The sequence below is a fragment of the Mustela putorius genome, unplaced genomic scaffold, assembly GCF_011764305.1.
Source record: "Mustela putorius furo isolate JIRA1106 unplaced genomic scaffold, ASM1176430v1.1 tig00003962_pilon_pilon_pilon, whole genome shotgun sequence".
Taxonomy (NCBI): domain Eukaryota; kingdom Metazoa; phylum Chordata; class Mammalia; order Carnivora; family Mustelidae; genus Mustela; species Mustela putorius.
In genome coordinates, this window is record NW_025422106.1 from 14273804 (window position 1) to 14289473 (window position 15670).

At 37.7% G+C, this 15670-nt stretch overlaps 1 protein-coding gene across 1 annotated transcript in view; it reads left to right on the top strand.

The window, feature by feature from the left end:
• The window catches only part of APPBP2 (amyloid beta precursor protein binding protein 2), a 59775-nt gene extending 49156 nt beyond the window's left edge, over positions 1-10619 (top strand). The window contains exons 10-13 of the mRNA XM_004747238.3: positions 1309-1394; positions 2983-3173; positions 4865-5030; positions 6070-10619. Coding sequence (XP_004747295.1) covers positions 1309-1394; positions 2983-3173; positions 4865-5030; positions 6070-6323 — 697 coding nt within the window. The 3' untranslated portion in view covers positions 6324-10619. The remainder of the gene's footprint in view (positions 1-1308; positions 1395-2982; positions 3174-4864; positions 5031-6069) is intronic.
• The last annotated feature ends 5051 nt before the right edge of the window (positions 10620-15670 follow it).

The following is a 15670-nucleotide window of genomic DNA, read 5'->3' on the forward strand; positions in this document are numbered from 1 at the left end:
ATGGGCTGATATAGGGTTGGAGAAAAATGGAGAGAGACTGCTAATGGGCCAGTATTTCTTTTTAGGGTCATGAAAATACTCTGAAATTGGTCGTGGTCATGGGCGCACAGCTCTGAATATACTAAAAACTATTGAATTTTGCATTTTATTTTTTAAGATAAATTATTCTGTGTGAAGAATAAAGTAAATTAAAGAGCTATGATAAATTTTTTTAGTTTTTTTTTCTTTTAAGATTTTATTTGAATGGGAGCACATAAGTAGGGGGAGTGTGAGAGGGAGAAGCAGACTCCCCACTGAGCAGGAAGCCTGATGCAGGACTTGATCCTGGGACTCCAGGATCATGATCTGAGCCAAAAGCAGTCGCTTAACCAACTGAGCCACCCAGGCGCCCTTTTAGGTACTTTTGTACAAGCTGGTCTGAGAAGGGTATTCATTGAAGAGTGAGCCATGTGGGTAGATAGTCAGGGGGATAGTATTCCAGAGGGGACAGTAAACCAGGTGCAAGAGTCCTAGGTGAGAGTATGCTTTGCATGTTCAGAAAGCTGCAAAAGCCTGTGTGGCTGGAGGAGAAGGAGAGGGCTGTTTCTGAGAATAGTAGATGAGGTCAGACAGGTAGCCCAGGGAAAGAATATGGTGAGCCTTGTAGGCTATGGTAACAACTTCACATTTCATTCTGTGGGAGATGGAAATCCAGTGGGGAGAGATATATATATATATATATATATATATATATATTTTAAAGATTTTATTTATTTATTTGACAGAAATCACAAGTAGGCAGAGAGGCAGGCAGAGAGAGACAGGGGAAGCAGGCTCCCTGCTGAGCAGAGAGCCTGATGTGGGGCTCAATCCCAGGAATTTGGGATCATGACCTGAGCCGAAGGCAGAGGCTTTAACCCACTGAGCCACCCAGGTGCCCCAATCCAGTGGATATTTTAAAAGTTCAGTCCACAACAGATTAGAAATTTAAGAAACAAAAACCAGTACCTTTACCACAGAAAGTTTTAGAAATTCCATCAGTATTATAAGTTGTGGGTTTTTTTTTAAAGATTTTATTTATTCATTTCCAGAGATCACAAGTAGGCAGAGAGGCAGGCAGAGAGAGAGGAAGGGAAGCAGGCCCCTTGCTGAGCAGAGGGCCCGATGCGGGACTTGATCCCAGGACCCTGAGATCATGACCTGAGCCGAAGGCAGCGGCTTAACCCACTGAGCCACCCAGGCACCCCAGTTGTGATTTTTTTTTTTTAAATGCTATAATTATTTGTACCTAAAAAGAAATACCAGAATATATATTTGTCTGTATTACAGATTTCATGCTGAAAGAGCTATTGGTATCATTACCCACATCCTACCTGAAGATCATCTTCTTTTGGCTTCTTCAAAGAGGGTGAAAGGTACCCTTTGCAATTAGTCTCCAGTATAAGTGTGTGTGTGTGTGTGTGTGTGTGTATATATATATATATATATATATATATATTTTAGATTTCTTTTGCTGTCAGTTGTAATAGATGTCTGGTGTCATATATTTTAAAGATACATAGTTTAAAATCAGGTTATTTGTTTATTTCTTTGGATGGTAGCGTAGGATTAGACTATATCTGCGTATTACTAAGATAACCAAGCCACTGATTTAAAGTATCTGCCTATAGCTCTACCTAGGAATTTCCAGTGGTTCATAATAAAAGGTTTGCTTCTCTCATACAGCATTGTTAATAAACCAGAATATGTTTTGTTGCTTTTTTCCTTCCTTCCTCCCTCCCTCCCCTCGCCACTCCCTTTTCCTCTCTGTCATGCCTTCATTCGTTCATTTCTTTTGAGGGGAGGGTAAAAGAAAGAAAAACATGATTATTGCACAGTAGCATGGGTTTTTCACATACCTTCAGCCTTATAGTGTAGAATTTTGAAGCTCAGCTTTGTATCAGGTTACCCTTAATGTTGCAAGGCTCCTAGCAAATACCACTTTCTTCTTTCCTTATTTTAACCTTTCTTCTAATCACTACCAAAGCCCTTTCATTTAAAAAGCATTTTTTTTGCCAACATGATTGGGTCACCTGTGTGGTAATTCTGTGCATGCTGGAGAAATTTTACCTTAATTCTGGAACTAGTTCTTTTTTTCTCCCTTTAGGTTTGTGTTTTTAACTTAAACACAAGTAATACATAATTGTTATAAAAACTAAAAGTTAGAAAAGAGAAAACAATAAATTAAGTCACCTGTAATCCCACCAATCCAGATTCAGCATTTTGGTGAATATTTTTTAGACGTTTTTACCTCCAAATAATGAAATGAATAAATTTCTTTAATTTTATATTCTGCTTTTTTCACTTAATACCTTGTGAATATTTTTTCATTGTAGTACCTGTGGATATATATCTTTTTGTTCTTTAAAAATGCTATAGTGGACTAAACCTCTTTTACTTTTGCACATATGGACAGTTTACCTCGAAATAAAATTAAATCATAAAAAATATGTATTTTTTTTTTTAAGACTTTAAATGGAATTTGAAAGTCTTGTATGTGACTTTGAAATTGCACTGTCTTCTTTCCTGATTTGGTTAGTCAAGTGAGTAGGGGGAAACTTGTTCTTTCAGTTGTGTTTGGTTAGAGGTTATATTTTAGGAGTGTGGTTTCAAAATGTTCAACAGTGCTTGGGGACTCCTTGACACAGTTTCATAACTTTAAAATTTTGCCTTTGCCTTGTCTTACATTGCTTCAAATAAGAAATTAACATCAGCAAAATATAATAGTCTAGTAAAGCAGAAATTCTGCAAAATACTTGATATATACCATTGTTTTTAAGTTTATTATATTGTGCAAACTGGAATGGCCCCCAAAAGTTCATTTTTTCATTAACGTGGAACTCATCTTTACCATTTCTAAACCATAAACACAAACATTTATAGAATTTAATTTTAAATTATATGCTCTGATTAGCTTTGATAGATGGTTTGGAAGTGTGCTAATTTTATTGCTTTCTTAATCAGCTCTTATTTTAGAGGAGATTGCAATTGACTGTCATAATAAAGAAACTGAACAGAGGCTGCTTCAAGAAGCTCATGATTTGCACCTGTCTTCACTCCAACTAGCTAAGAAAGCTTTTGGGGAATTTAATGTACAGACTGCAAAACACTATGGAAACCTTGGAAGACTTTACCAGTCAATGAGAAAATTTAAGGTAGAAGCATGTTTTACTATCTTTTTCTTTCAGTAAATAATTTTAGGTAATAAATTATAATCTTAAATAATATATCTTCAGTAATCTTCACTAATAAATGTACACTTACTATACTTCTTCCTTATTCCACAAAAGAATTGAAAAAATAGCATAAAACAGCAGTGTTAAAATATAAATAAAATTCAAAATCTAAGCCATGGAAAAATAAGTCATAATATCAAACCATGAAGGTTAATTTGGTTATTATAGTTAGACTTAAGACATAGCTATTAGCAGGGCACCGGTCTGGCTCAGTCAAAAGAGAATGTAACTCTTGATCTCAAGGTTGTGAGTTCAAGCCCCACGTTGGGTGTAGAGATTACTTAAGTAAATAAAAACTTCGGAAAAAAAAAACAGGGACCCCTGGATGGCTCAGTCAATTGGGTATCCAGCTCTTGGTTTCAGCTCAGGTCATGATCTTATGGGTTGTGAGAAATGAGCCTCGATTGGGCTCCCCAATCAACGGGGTGTCTGCTTGAAGATTATCTCCCTCTGTCCCTCCACCAGCTTCTGTGCACACATGCACAGTCTCTCTGTCTTCACTCGCTATCTCTGAAAATAAATAAAATCTTTAAACAACAACAACATAGTGTTAGCTATGTTAAGTTGTAGCCCTTACCTTCTGGTTGGCACCGTAGGTTAGGTGTCTGCCTTTGGCTCAGATCATAATCCTGGGGGTCCTGGGATCATCCTGGGATCATCAGACTCCTTGCTCAATGGGGAATCTGCTTCTCCCTCTGCTTCTCCCCCAGCTCATGTTCTCTCTCTTTCTCCCTCTCTCTTTCTCAAATAAAGAAATAAAATCTTTAAAAAGAAAAAAAAGTATGGCCCTTAGCATAATGTCTGGCACATGGTAGGTATGCAAGAAATGTCAGATACTGCAAGTATTATTAATTGTGATAAAAATTTACTGAATTCTCTCTAAAAATTTTGGATTTTAAGTTTTTAATATTGTTCATTTTAGGATCACAATAAGGACAGGATGAGAGTCACTGCCTAAGATACTATTTTTTACCTGAAAATCCATTACATATCCCTCACTTAACTTGTTTTATTTGTTGGAATAAAAATTGTCAGAATTCCAAAATAAAGTGTGTATCTATGTAACTGAATGCACTATAGTATGGAGTTTCTTTTTTTTTTTTAAGATTTTATTTATTTATTTGTCAGAGAGAGTGAGCACAGGCAGACAGAGAGGTAGGCAGAGGCAGAGGGAGAAGCAGGCTCCCTGCTGAGCAAGGAGCCTGACATGGGACTCGATCCCAGGAGGTTGGGATCATGACCTGAGCCGAAGGCAGCCGCTTAACCAACTGAGCCACCCAGGCGTCCCTAGTATGGAGTTTCTTAACAAGATTCAGTTAAATTTTGGAGCATGTTAAGAAATAATTTTCATTTTGGAAAGTTTTTATGTTAATTTCTTCTAACAATTTTTCATTACCAGGACAGATTTTCTCGTCATTTTTGGCACAGGACACTTACTGTCATCAGCTTATGTGTGTAGCTGCTCAGACCAGTAATGCTTCCCATAAGCAACTTTTGGATTAACATATTATGTCCTCTGATCTCCTTAGCACTTAAAAGAGTCTTACTCGGAAAGAATTGTTACTATGAGAGTATAGTCTAATGGCTAAAACAGCTCAATTATTTTTCAGGAAGCTGAAGAAATGCATATCAAAGCAATTCAGATAAAAGAACAACTTCTTGGTCAAGAAGATTATGAAGTAGCCCTTTCAGTGGGACATCTGGCTTCTCTATACAATTATGACATGAATCAGTATGAAAATGCTGAGAAACTTTATTTGCGATCTATAGCAATTGGTATGTTTCTTTTAAATTTCTTACTCAGTTGATTAGAAATAACATGTAACATATCTTGTATGTTATGTAAGGGAAGTATAATTATGAAGATTTAAATGAGCTTAGAGCTGCTAAGGATACCAGAAGCCACCCAAAAATCATCTCAAACATTTTGCTTAAGGTGATTTACTGATCTTGAAGCCAGTGATAAGAAGTATGACAGTTGAGGCAGAGTGTCAGGTCTAGGCAAAAGCAGTTATTCTAAACTAGTTGCGTAATTAGTACTCCCTTCATCTCCCTTCTTCTGGCTGTAACATAGATCAGGTTTACCAGTTTTTGAAAGTAATATCAGTGGAATCATGCGATGTATATTTTTACGTTTTGGTGAACATGAATTGTGAAATACATCTGTGTTGTTCTGTAACACTATCGCTTATTAATTTCCAGGGCTATATAATATTTTATTGGATTATATATCATTATTTATCCATTCTATGGTTAATGGGTATTCAGAGCATTTGGATTGTTTCCATTTGGGGCCTGTTACAAAATAAGATACTGTAATTATCATCTAATGTGCCTGTTAAAATTTTTCCCTGTTTTGGGAACACGTGGCTGGCTCAGTTGGGAGAGCATGTGACTCTTGATCTCAAGGAAATGGCTTTGAGCCCTGTGTTAAGGTTTTAGAGTTTACTTAAGAAAAAAAAAATTCTTCCCTATTTTTATATTGAATTGTTTGTCACTCCTTATTGATTTACAGAAGGTCTTTATATACTATGGATGCAGCAAGCCCTTTGTTGGTTATATATTTTGCAAATAAATAACTCTGCTGCTTGTTTCTAAATGGTACCTTTCATAGAACAGAAGTTCTTAATTCTAATATTAATCTTGTCTCTGGGTACCCGATCTCATTAGTTCCCCAGCCTAGGGAATAAGATGAAACCACCTTATTTAAAGAATTGAACTTGTGTTGTCTTTTAAGAACCTCTTATTGTTTCATTACTTGAGCTTTCTTTCTTTCTTTCTTTTGTGCGTGTGTGTATGCGTGTTTTACTTTCAGGGAAGAAACTGTTTGGTGAAGGCTACAGTGGACTAGAATATGATTACCGAGGTCTCATTAAACTTTACAACTCCATTGGAAATTATGAGAAAGTGTTTGAATATCACAATGTTCTTTCTAACTGGAACCGGTTGCGAGATCGTCAGTATTCAGTGACCGATGCTCTTGAAGATGTCAACACCAGCCCCCAGTCCACTGAAGAAGTGGTGCAGTCCTTCTTGATTTCTCAGAATGTTGAGGGACCGAGCTGCTGAGGGAGGACCTCAGTTAACTAATTTACCTTTTCCCAGATTGCAGGGAATTCATACTGTGAAATCAAAACCATGTTGTTTTTTGGGGCTGGAATTTGCATTGAAACACTGGTCCAGTCCATTGACCCTATTTGGGTGATCCCTATCTTGCAGAGTGTCTGTAGGAATAAGCATATATTCAGTTATATTCAGCATGTACCGCATGTATAAGTAGTCTGGCCCATATTTTCAACCTAGTAGAACAAACAACAGGAAATCTTTTTTTTTTTTTTTTTAATTTTAAAAAATAATTCATTTTGCAGAAAGCCTGAAAGAACCCCCAAATAAAACTATTTAAGAGTTTAAAAGAGTTGCATTCTTATTATGTAAGGATGATTTTAACAACTTTTTAACATATTCTTCCTTGTGGAGGTATTCAATACTGTATTGTAAAGATATTTTATGGGGAAAATCTTTATATGCAGTATAGAAAAGTTAACACAGTGCTAGTAGAAGAGGGACATCCTGACTTAGGTTTGGCTACCTTACCCAGAGAAGGGGATGCAACCACTCCAGAGCTCTGTTACAAGGGAAAGACTGTCAGATTCATCTGAACTGGACCAGTGTTGATCTGTAAGTAATAGAAAAGCTGACAGACCAGCAGTTTTATTAACCCTTTGGTTGTTTCAGGGTTTTTTGGTACAACAATGCAAGATGCTCTGATAGCGTTTGCTAACAGGACCAGGAGGACCTAAAAAGGACCAGCCTATGTAGAAAGGGGTTATTTGGACCAGAGGCTTTAGGTGATTATTTTAGCCCCTGCATATAATTTTATCAGTAGAGTGTTTCATTTAGAGGTATAATGAAAAGTGATAATGCAAAAATTATATTCATGTAATTAGACACCAAACCAGGGAAATTTGGCGATTACAGTGGCATATCTTTAGTCAGTGTGCACAGATGGCAGTACCATAAGCAAGTCTATAAATATCTGCTGCAACCATCCCCTTCATTTTAAATGTTTTCCTAATAATCAATGCAATTAACAAGTATATTGGCTAAGAGTCATGAAATAGCTCATGGGTGGGAATTTCATGTTACTATATGGCTTGTGGGGATTAATGGAAAAATGAATGCTCAAAAGAAGCAATTCTTAGAAATCCTTCATTTTTATGGTAAATAATAGTCCAACTATGTCATTTTCTTTGAAATTCAAGAGTCAAATGCAGAGATCCCCTAATTATATGTTTCACTAACTTGTCTTCCTGTTCATTGGGTTTTGATATTTTTTTTAATCTTATGCCAGTCAGGTTATTTAATGTTGAGGTAATTAATACTCAAATTTGGAAAGTTGTGACATGTAGCAATTAAGAAACAAAGTCTTTTGCTGTTACCTCAGTTCTTACTATAGTGGCCTATGTGGTGCCTCTATAGTTAAGAATCAGGGTTTTCCCCCCTATTTTCAGGGGTTCATGACTTGGCTGTCAGAAATGTTGCTCTTGGCTAATGCTTGGAGTAGTCTGTGGGTGAGTGGATGTGTTGTATTTTGGTTTTCTTTTAACATGCATGTTAGGGTTGGAGGGGGGAAGAAATGTAAACTGCCACATTGAGTACAGGAAAATTAATTGGAGATTGCGGGTAAATTTGATTTTAAACACTTTTTGGGCTTCCCAAACCTAATCTTGTTTAAAACTGTTAATTGCAGTCTTGTTAGTTACAAGCCAGTGTTTTTAAGTCCCCAGGAGGGGATTGACTGGGGGAGGTACATAAAGAGATGAAGCAAGCCCAGACACTAAGACTGTAACTATGATTTCAAAACCTGGGTTTATTCCTCAAATTGAATTATTTCCTTTTTCATTTTAAAGAGTACATTGGCACACCTGCACCTCCCCTCGCAGTTAATTGCAGTCTGATGCCAAGAGGCACCTCTTTATTAATTACCAAATAGTCTGTGTGACCAAGGACTAACATTTATCAAGTTACTCAGCACTGTCCTCACAGGCCTATATATTTAATACCTCCAAAGATATTTCCAGGATAGGCTTTGTATACTTTTGTTGGTTATTTAGAGTCCTGTGGTATGTTTGTGGTATAGGAATGTCATGGTAAATTGTTTTTCAATAAATATTTTGAAACTTAACGTTTCCATATGAAGTTTTTTTTTTTTTTAATCAATGTGTATCTTTTGGTTTTGTGCACACGTAACATTTCCTAGGATAAAATAAAGCAAATAACTTAAGGCCTCATCCTCTCTTAATTCAGTTTGAGCTCTACTTAGCTCACAGTGATCAAGCAATATGATAGTTAGAAGCCTAAGATCACAGGGTGATAATGTTATGTGGCAGCCAGTTTTTCTAAAAAAACATCGCTAGTTTCCCCTTATTACCACTGCTTTCATGTAGTTTTCTATAAATCTGTACACTTTGATTTAATCCAAAAACTGTAGGCTGAAAAAAGAGATTGACAGCTTGTTAGTGATATAACAAATAGTATGCTATTAATTCGGGTTGTAATGAAGAATAATACCCTAATGATTCTAAATGTGGGATTTATCCTTTTCCTGGGGATGTTTAAGGTAGGATAGAGAGGTGAATGTTACCTTGCTTTATGGGGTTAAAAAGAATACAAAGAAAAGAATGAAATGTACCTCACAATAACCAATAGGTTGCACAGATTTTTCACATATGGTGGGGTTGTGTGTAAGGGTGCCTAGACCAACTTTAAGATTTTTCTGGAAGTTCAGCAAAGTCATGTTAAATAAGGGGCCTTTGGTCTCATCCTTCCTGACTTTGATTTCTTCTCTTTTACCCAGTCTTTTTCCTAAAGTTGGTGCTACTCAGATTGGGTGCATCAGGGGGCTCTGTGATCCTCCTGTGCCACACAGATGGTCAGTCCCTCCTGCATCCAGTGTAATAGAACTGATGGGGCTCTTCAGACCATAGTTTTTATGGGTCCCCAAAGCTGACTTTCCCAAAGCTTTAGGACCCTTCTTGTCATCGAAGCTCTATCTCCTTGGTTAAAAACAAACTCACTGTTGGTCTGTAGTAATCTGTGTGCAGTTATGCACTTATTTGTGAAAATAAAAGATTTGACAAAGGCCTTTGTTCCTAGCCTGCTTGGGAAGAGTTCGTAATGTTGTGAAAATTAAGTACAGAGGATGTTACCTTATAAGTAAACAAGAGTGCCATTTGGTGGCTCCTTACATGCAAACAGAGCGCTGAACAGTCAACATCTAAAACACAACTGAAGCTTTTGGCCATACTTTACAAATTGAGAACGATGGTTTGCTTAGGTAGCAGGTATTCTTAACTGCCACTTGGTCTTTATCTTTTCCCTAGAATTCATAGCCTTGCTGCTTGCAAACTGTTCCCTTTCTGGATGAAAAAGTTACTACTGGAAAAATACTTATTTATATAAGTATGAACTTTTTTAAGAGTTTTATTTTTGCTTTAAAAATTAATGTATATATTTCACCTCTTGGCTTTGGAGGACCTCAGTTCTTGATAGGAAAGAAAAAATTTTTTTAATCGGACATTTGGATTATTCTCCAGCTTGAACCCTAGTAGTTGTATTGTCCACAAATCTCAGGAATGTGTTAGGCAGAAAACTGGTTTTACCCTGTCAGTGATCTGAAGGAGTGTGCTTATTAAGTAATACTATTCTTTAATTGCAATCCTAGGTATCTATAGCATGAGTGGCCTTAGTGAGTTTGTTGAAGTGCACATTTTTTTTCAAAAGTAAAATTTAAGATTAAAAATATATGCTATATATAGATATCTAGAAAACCTGGTTTGTGGTGCACAAGTTAAGTGTTGGATCACTAAATAATTGTTGCAGGTACCATTTGTGTAACATTACTCATTTCTGTATATTCCTTTTATGGAAAGATATGTTGCCATGGTAACTAAAAACTTTTCAATTTAGTTCTACTTTTATGATGTGAATGAATGCTACATTTTATTAAATATTACCAAGTCAGTACTATTTTTATACTTTATTAAGCAACAGGGGATTTTAGTTTAATAAGCTCAAGAGCTCTTAATGAAACAAATTACTAACAGTTCTTTACATGAAAATCCCCACTAATAGTGCCACAGTAATTTCTATAGAAATATCTAGGGTCATTGATAGATTTTTTAAGACAATTCTTCATTGTGTCAGAATGACCTTTCATATCATCCTTAACAAAAACTTGTAGTGCCCACCATTATTTGTAACCATTGAACCATACTAAGTATGTTTGTAACCAGCATTGTGATATATTCTGTACTTGTATTGCTAAAAATGAATTATTGACCTAATAAATATAGTGTTCCTGCATTCGTAGTGTATCTGTTTCCATTTCAGTTGTGATCACTTTTGGTCGGGACTTGGGATTATTGCTGCAACCTGTTTTTATTAGAGAACAGTGCAAGAGAAACTGTTGAAACCAGAACAAAAGTGTTCTTGTTTGAGAAAAATAAGATGGTACCAGCATCTGGAGATGGTACTTATGAAACTGCATTGGAAAAGACAGCAGTACGTTAATTAATGCAGGGGGTTTTAATCTTTACAAAAGTCACTACCCCGTTCTTTTCCCTGGTCTTCCATCTCTGAAGGGCAGGAGGCTGGTGCAGAGACCTGAGGAAGCTGTGCCGGCGATAGTGGAGAAACCCTGCGTCTGTTTCAGTTCCAGCTCAGCCTCTGAGCAGTAGGAATTTGAGGTACGTCATTATAAATAAGCCTATTTGTGTTTCATTTCCTCGTATGAATGGTGGGGTCATATTAGGTCTTTAAGAAAATCTGCCATGGAATAGTATCGAATCATAAGCACACAGAACAGCTAGTGCCGGAAATGAAGCCACACTTTAAATTACTATAAAGAAAATTAACATTTTGACAAAATCCCACCTTCACTTTTAATAGCACTGGTTTGATCTCGCCTGCCACCTGCAGTGATAACTGACTTTTTCTTTTTACATTCCCATGACTTTGAGCATGCTGTTCTCTCTTTAATAGGGAATGCCATTTCCTGCTTAAACTTTTATTTATCTGCCAAGCTCGGAGGACAAGGAAGCCTTCCCTGAAAGTTTGAGTTGCCTTCTCTTGGTACTTCAGCGGCATTTTATTTAAAATTTAAAGTTGGGCACCTGGGTGGCTCAGTGGGTTAAGCCGCTGCCTTCAGCTCAGGTCATGATTCCAGGGTCCTGGGATCGAGTCCTGCATCGGGCTTTCTGCTCAGCAGGGTGCCTGCTTTCCTCTCTCTCTCTCTCTGCCTGCCTCTCTGTCTACTTGTGATCTCTCTCTGTCAAATATATAAATAAAATCTTTAGGGACGCCTGGGTGGCTCAGTTGGTTAGGCAGCTGCCTTCGGCTCAGGTCATGATCCCAGCGTCCTGGGATCGAGTCCCACATTGGGCTCCTTGCTCAGCAGGGAGCCTGCTTCTGCCTCTGCCTGCCATTCTGTCTGCCTATGCTTGCTCTCTCCTCCTCTCTCCCTCTGATAAATGAATAAAATCTTAAAAAAAAAAAAAAAGACAAATAAATAAATAAAATCTTTAGAAAAAAAAAACTTAAAGTCATTACCCTATAATCATATAACTTAAAGAATTAACACTTTCCAGCTTATAAGTGTTGCTGATTTGTGCATTTAACAAATTTTACATAGAATTTTCTCTGTAGCAGATACTATTCTAAATGTTAGCCAACCACACCCACTTATTTTATACACATTCATTTCTACAGTTAAAACTCAAAGCAAACTCAAACTCATCAGGATGGTTAGTACCAAAAAAATAGTGTTGGCAAAGATGTAGAAAAGTTGGAAACCTCATGCATTATTGGGAGGATTGTAAAAAAGGTACATCTGCAAGGAACAACAGTAAGATGGTTCCTCAAAAAATTAAAAATGGAATTACCATGTGATCTAGCAATTCCTCTTAGGGGTGGATATTCAAAAGAATTGAAAGGATCTTTGATTTGTATACCATGTTCATAGCATTATTCATGATAACCAAAATGTGGAAGCAACCCAAATGTCCATCAGTGGATGAATGGATAAACAAAATATGATACATCCATACAATGCAATATTATCTAGCCTAAGTAACATTCAAAATAATAATTAAGAAATTATTATTAATTAAATTAAAAAGGAATTTAAAAAAAATTTTTTTTCTAAGATCTTATTTATTCATCAGAGAGGGAGAGGCAGAGGTAGAAGCAGGGCCCCCATAGAGCTGGGAGCCGGATATGGGACTCTCAGGACCCCAGGATCAAACCCCCAGCCAAAGGCAGACACTGAACCAACTGAGCCACCCAGGGGCCCCAAAAGGAAGGAATTTCTATCACATGCTACAACGTTGAAATTTGAGGGCATTACGCTAAGGTGATGCAAGCCAGACAAAAAAGGGAGGGGAGAGTATACTGTATCTACTCTAAGTATGATTCTACTTACATGATTTATGTGGTCAGACTCAGAAAAAGAATGGTAGTTGTCAAAGCTGGGAGGAACTGAAAATGAGTGGTCACTTAATGGATATAGAGTTTCAGGTTTGCAAAATGAAACAGTTCCTGGAGATTTGTTACACAACAATGGATATAATACTACTGAACTGTACATTAAGATGATACATTTTGTGAGTTACCACAATTAAAAGTTATTGGATGGGGCGCCTGGGTGGCTCAGTGGGTTAAAGCCTCTGCCTTCGACTCAGGTCATGATCCCAGGGTCCTGGGATCGAGCCCTGCATGGGGCTCTCTGTTCAGCAGGGAGCCTGCTTTTTCTTCTCTCTCTGCCTGCTTCTCTGCCTACTTGTGATCTCCATCTGTCAAATAAATAAATAAAATCCTTAAAAAAAAATTGGACATTGGGGAGGGTATGTGATATGGTGAGTGCTGTGAAATATGTAAGCCTGATGATTCACAGACCTATACCCTTGGGGCAAATAATTTTTAAAATGTTAAAATCATAAGACAAACTCTCCAATTGCATAAGCAGTTATATAAGATATGATAAAGTACCCTGGGGATAAAAATATGTTTATAAGAAATAAAAAATTTAAAAAAAAGAAAAGAAAAATAGGACAAAAAAAAGATATGATAAAGTTGGAAAAAATCTGAATGATCACTTCCATTCAGTGCCTTGATAAAACGTAACTGCAATTTATTTACTGGATTAGAACGTTGATAGAACATGCCAAACGAGTTATATTTAAATTCCTGTTCAGCATACAAGCAAGAGCTGCTAAAGAGTATTTTTCTTTCCTGTTACTGGCTGTCGTCACAGCACACATTCTGTATTTGGTATGTTGGGGTCAGAGTAACGAAATTACACAAGACCAAACAAACAAAAGAGTCACTTAAAAACCAACCTTAGGGGCTCCTGGGTGGCTCAGTGGGTTAAGCCTCTGCCTTTGGCTGGGGTCATGATCTCAGGGTCCTGGGATGGAGCCCCACATCAGGCTCTTTGCTCAGCAGGGAGCCTGCTTCCCTCTCTCTCTCTCTCTGCCTGCCTCTCTGCCTACTTGTGATCTCTGTCAAATAAACAAATAAAATCTTTTTAAAAATAAAAACCACCCTTAGGGGCGCCTGGCTGACTCATATAGTAGAGCATGTGATCCCTGATCTTGGTGTCATGAATTGGAGCTCCACTTTGGATAAGAGATTACTTTAAAAACCAACAGGGGCATAGATGGTTCATTCGTTAAGCATCTGCCTTTGGCTCAGGTCATGATCTCAGGGTCCTGAGATTGAGCCCTGCATCAGGATCCCTGCTCAGCAGGGAATTTGCTGCTCCCTCTGCCTCCCACCCCCGCTTCTGTGCAAGCTCGCTCGCTCTCAAATAAAATATTTTATAAATAAATAAAGTCAAGTTTTATCTGAAGGTGAGAATTCTAGAGAGGCAGGGTGCTTACAATGAGAACAAGGACTTAAGAGTCCGGAGGAGCTGCCTTTTTACTAGCTGGGAGAATGTAGGCAAATTTCTGACCTTGACTCCTCACCTTTCAAGTGAAAAGGACACTAATTGTCTCTTGGATTATTATGAAGATTAACCAAAAATGAATGCAGTGCCTGAGTCACTACTACACCCATTATAGACATTGTGGAAATGTTAGTCCTTTCTCCCTCACTAGAGGATTGTGGAGGCAAAGGAAGAGGAGCATGGAAACTTTTCTTTTACTAAATAACGTGATGATGCAGCATGCTTAAGCCAGGGGATTCCATCTGCCAGGGTGACACCTTGTAAGACTCAGCTGGTACCTAGCATCATAGCAGTTACTTAGGATTTTGAGAGTAAGTAGGGTTAAGCTAAACTCTTTGGTTTCAGGTCAGGTTTGTGGAGGAAGAGTGTTAGGTAGATTGTGTCCTTTAGAAGGTTGGTTTCAGTGACAGAGAAGTCACTAGAGGTAAGAAAGGTAGAAATCTCAGAGAAGTTGGAGGAGGGAGTCTATCAAAGCCAACCAACATTTCCAGGAAGGTCACAGTTCACTAGTACAACCCAGGACAGCATGGTAGTACGGAAAGATTCACTCAAGCCTAAGATTGCCCTGAGTCCTCAGGGATCTCTTTGCCCCTACAGACATCCCATATCTCTTCCTTAACGTCTCCCTGATGACTTATGTCCTAGAGACATCTCTAGTGTGCTTTAGGATACAGACTCTGGAGCTGCACCAGAATCCTACATCTGCCATTTACTAGCAAAAAATGCAAGCAGTACAGCAGTGTCCTTGCCTCTAGTCATCTCAAAGCCATAGATAGCACCAGGCTCTCTGGCTGCAGACTCCCAGGGCCAACTTGAGAATTTAGGAAACTACTCCTACACCAGGAGAAGCTTATACCACAAGGGGGGAGGGGTGGGGAGGAGTTGGGGAGAGTGTTAAATGAGCTCACACAAACTTTAGGGAAAATGCCAAGAGGAGACTATGAGATCCTGTTTCTAGCCATACTTCCACAGAGCAATAGTGAAAGGAGGGGAGGGAGCCCCATGCGGTGGAATGGGATTGATAAACTGACATGGAAAACCAAACAATTTTTTTTTCTTTCTCTTACAGGTGATATGTATTAACTATTGGAAAATGCTAAAAAGTCTTTTTAAAAAAACAAAACACCTTAAGAAATAAAAAATTACATGAAAATGAAAATACAACAGTCCAAAATCTTTGGGATGCAACCAAAGTGGTTCTAAAAGGAAAGCTTGTAACTACAGGCCTACCTCAAGAAAGAAGAAAAATCTCAAAACAACCTAACAATATCCCTAAAGGAGCTAGAAGAACAACAACAAACAAAACTCAAGCCTTGGGAAAGGAAGGAAATAATAAAGATTAGAGCAGAAATAATGAGACAGAAACTAAAACAAACAAAACACAATAGTGTTTTCTAGTTCAGTGAAA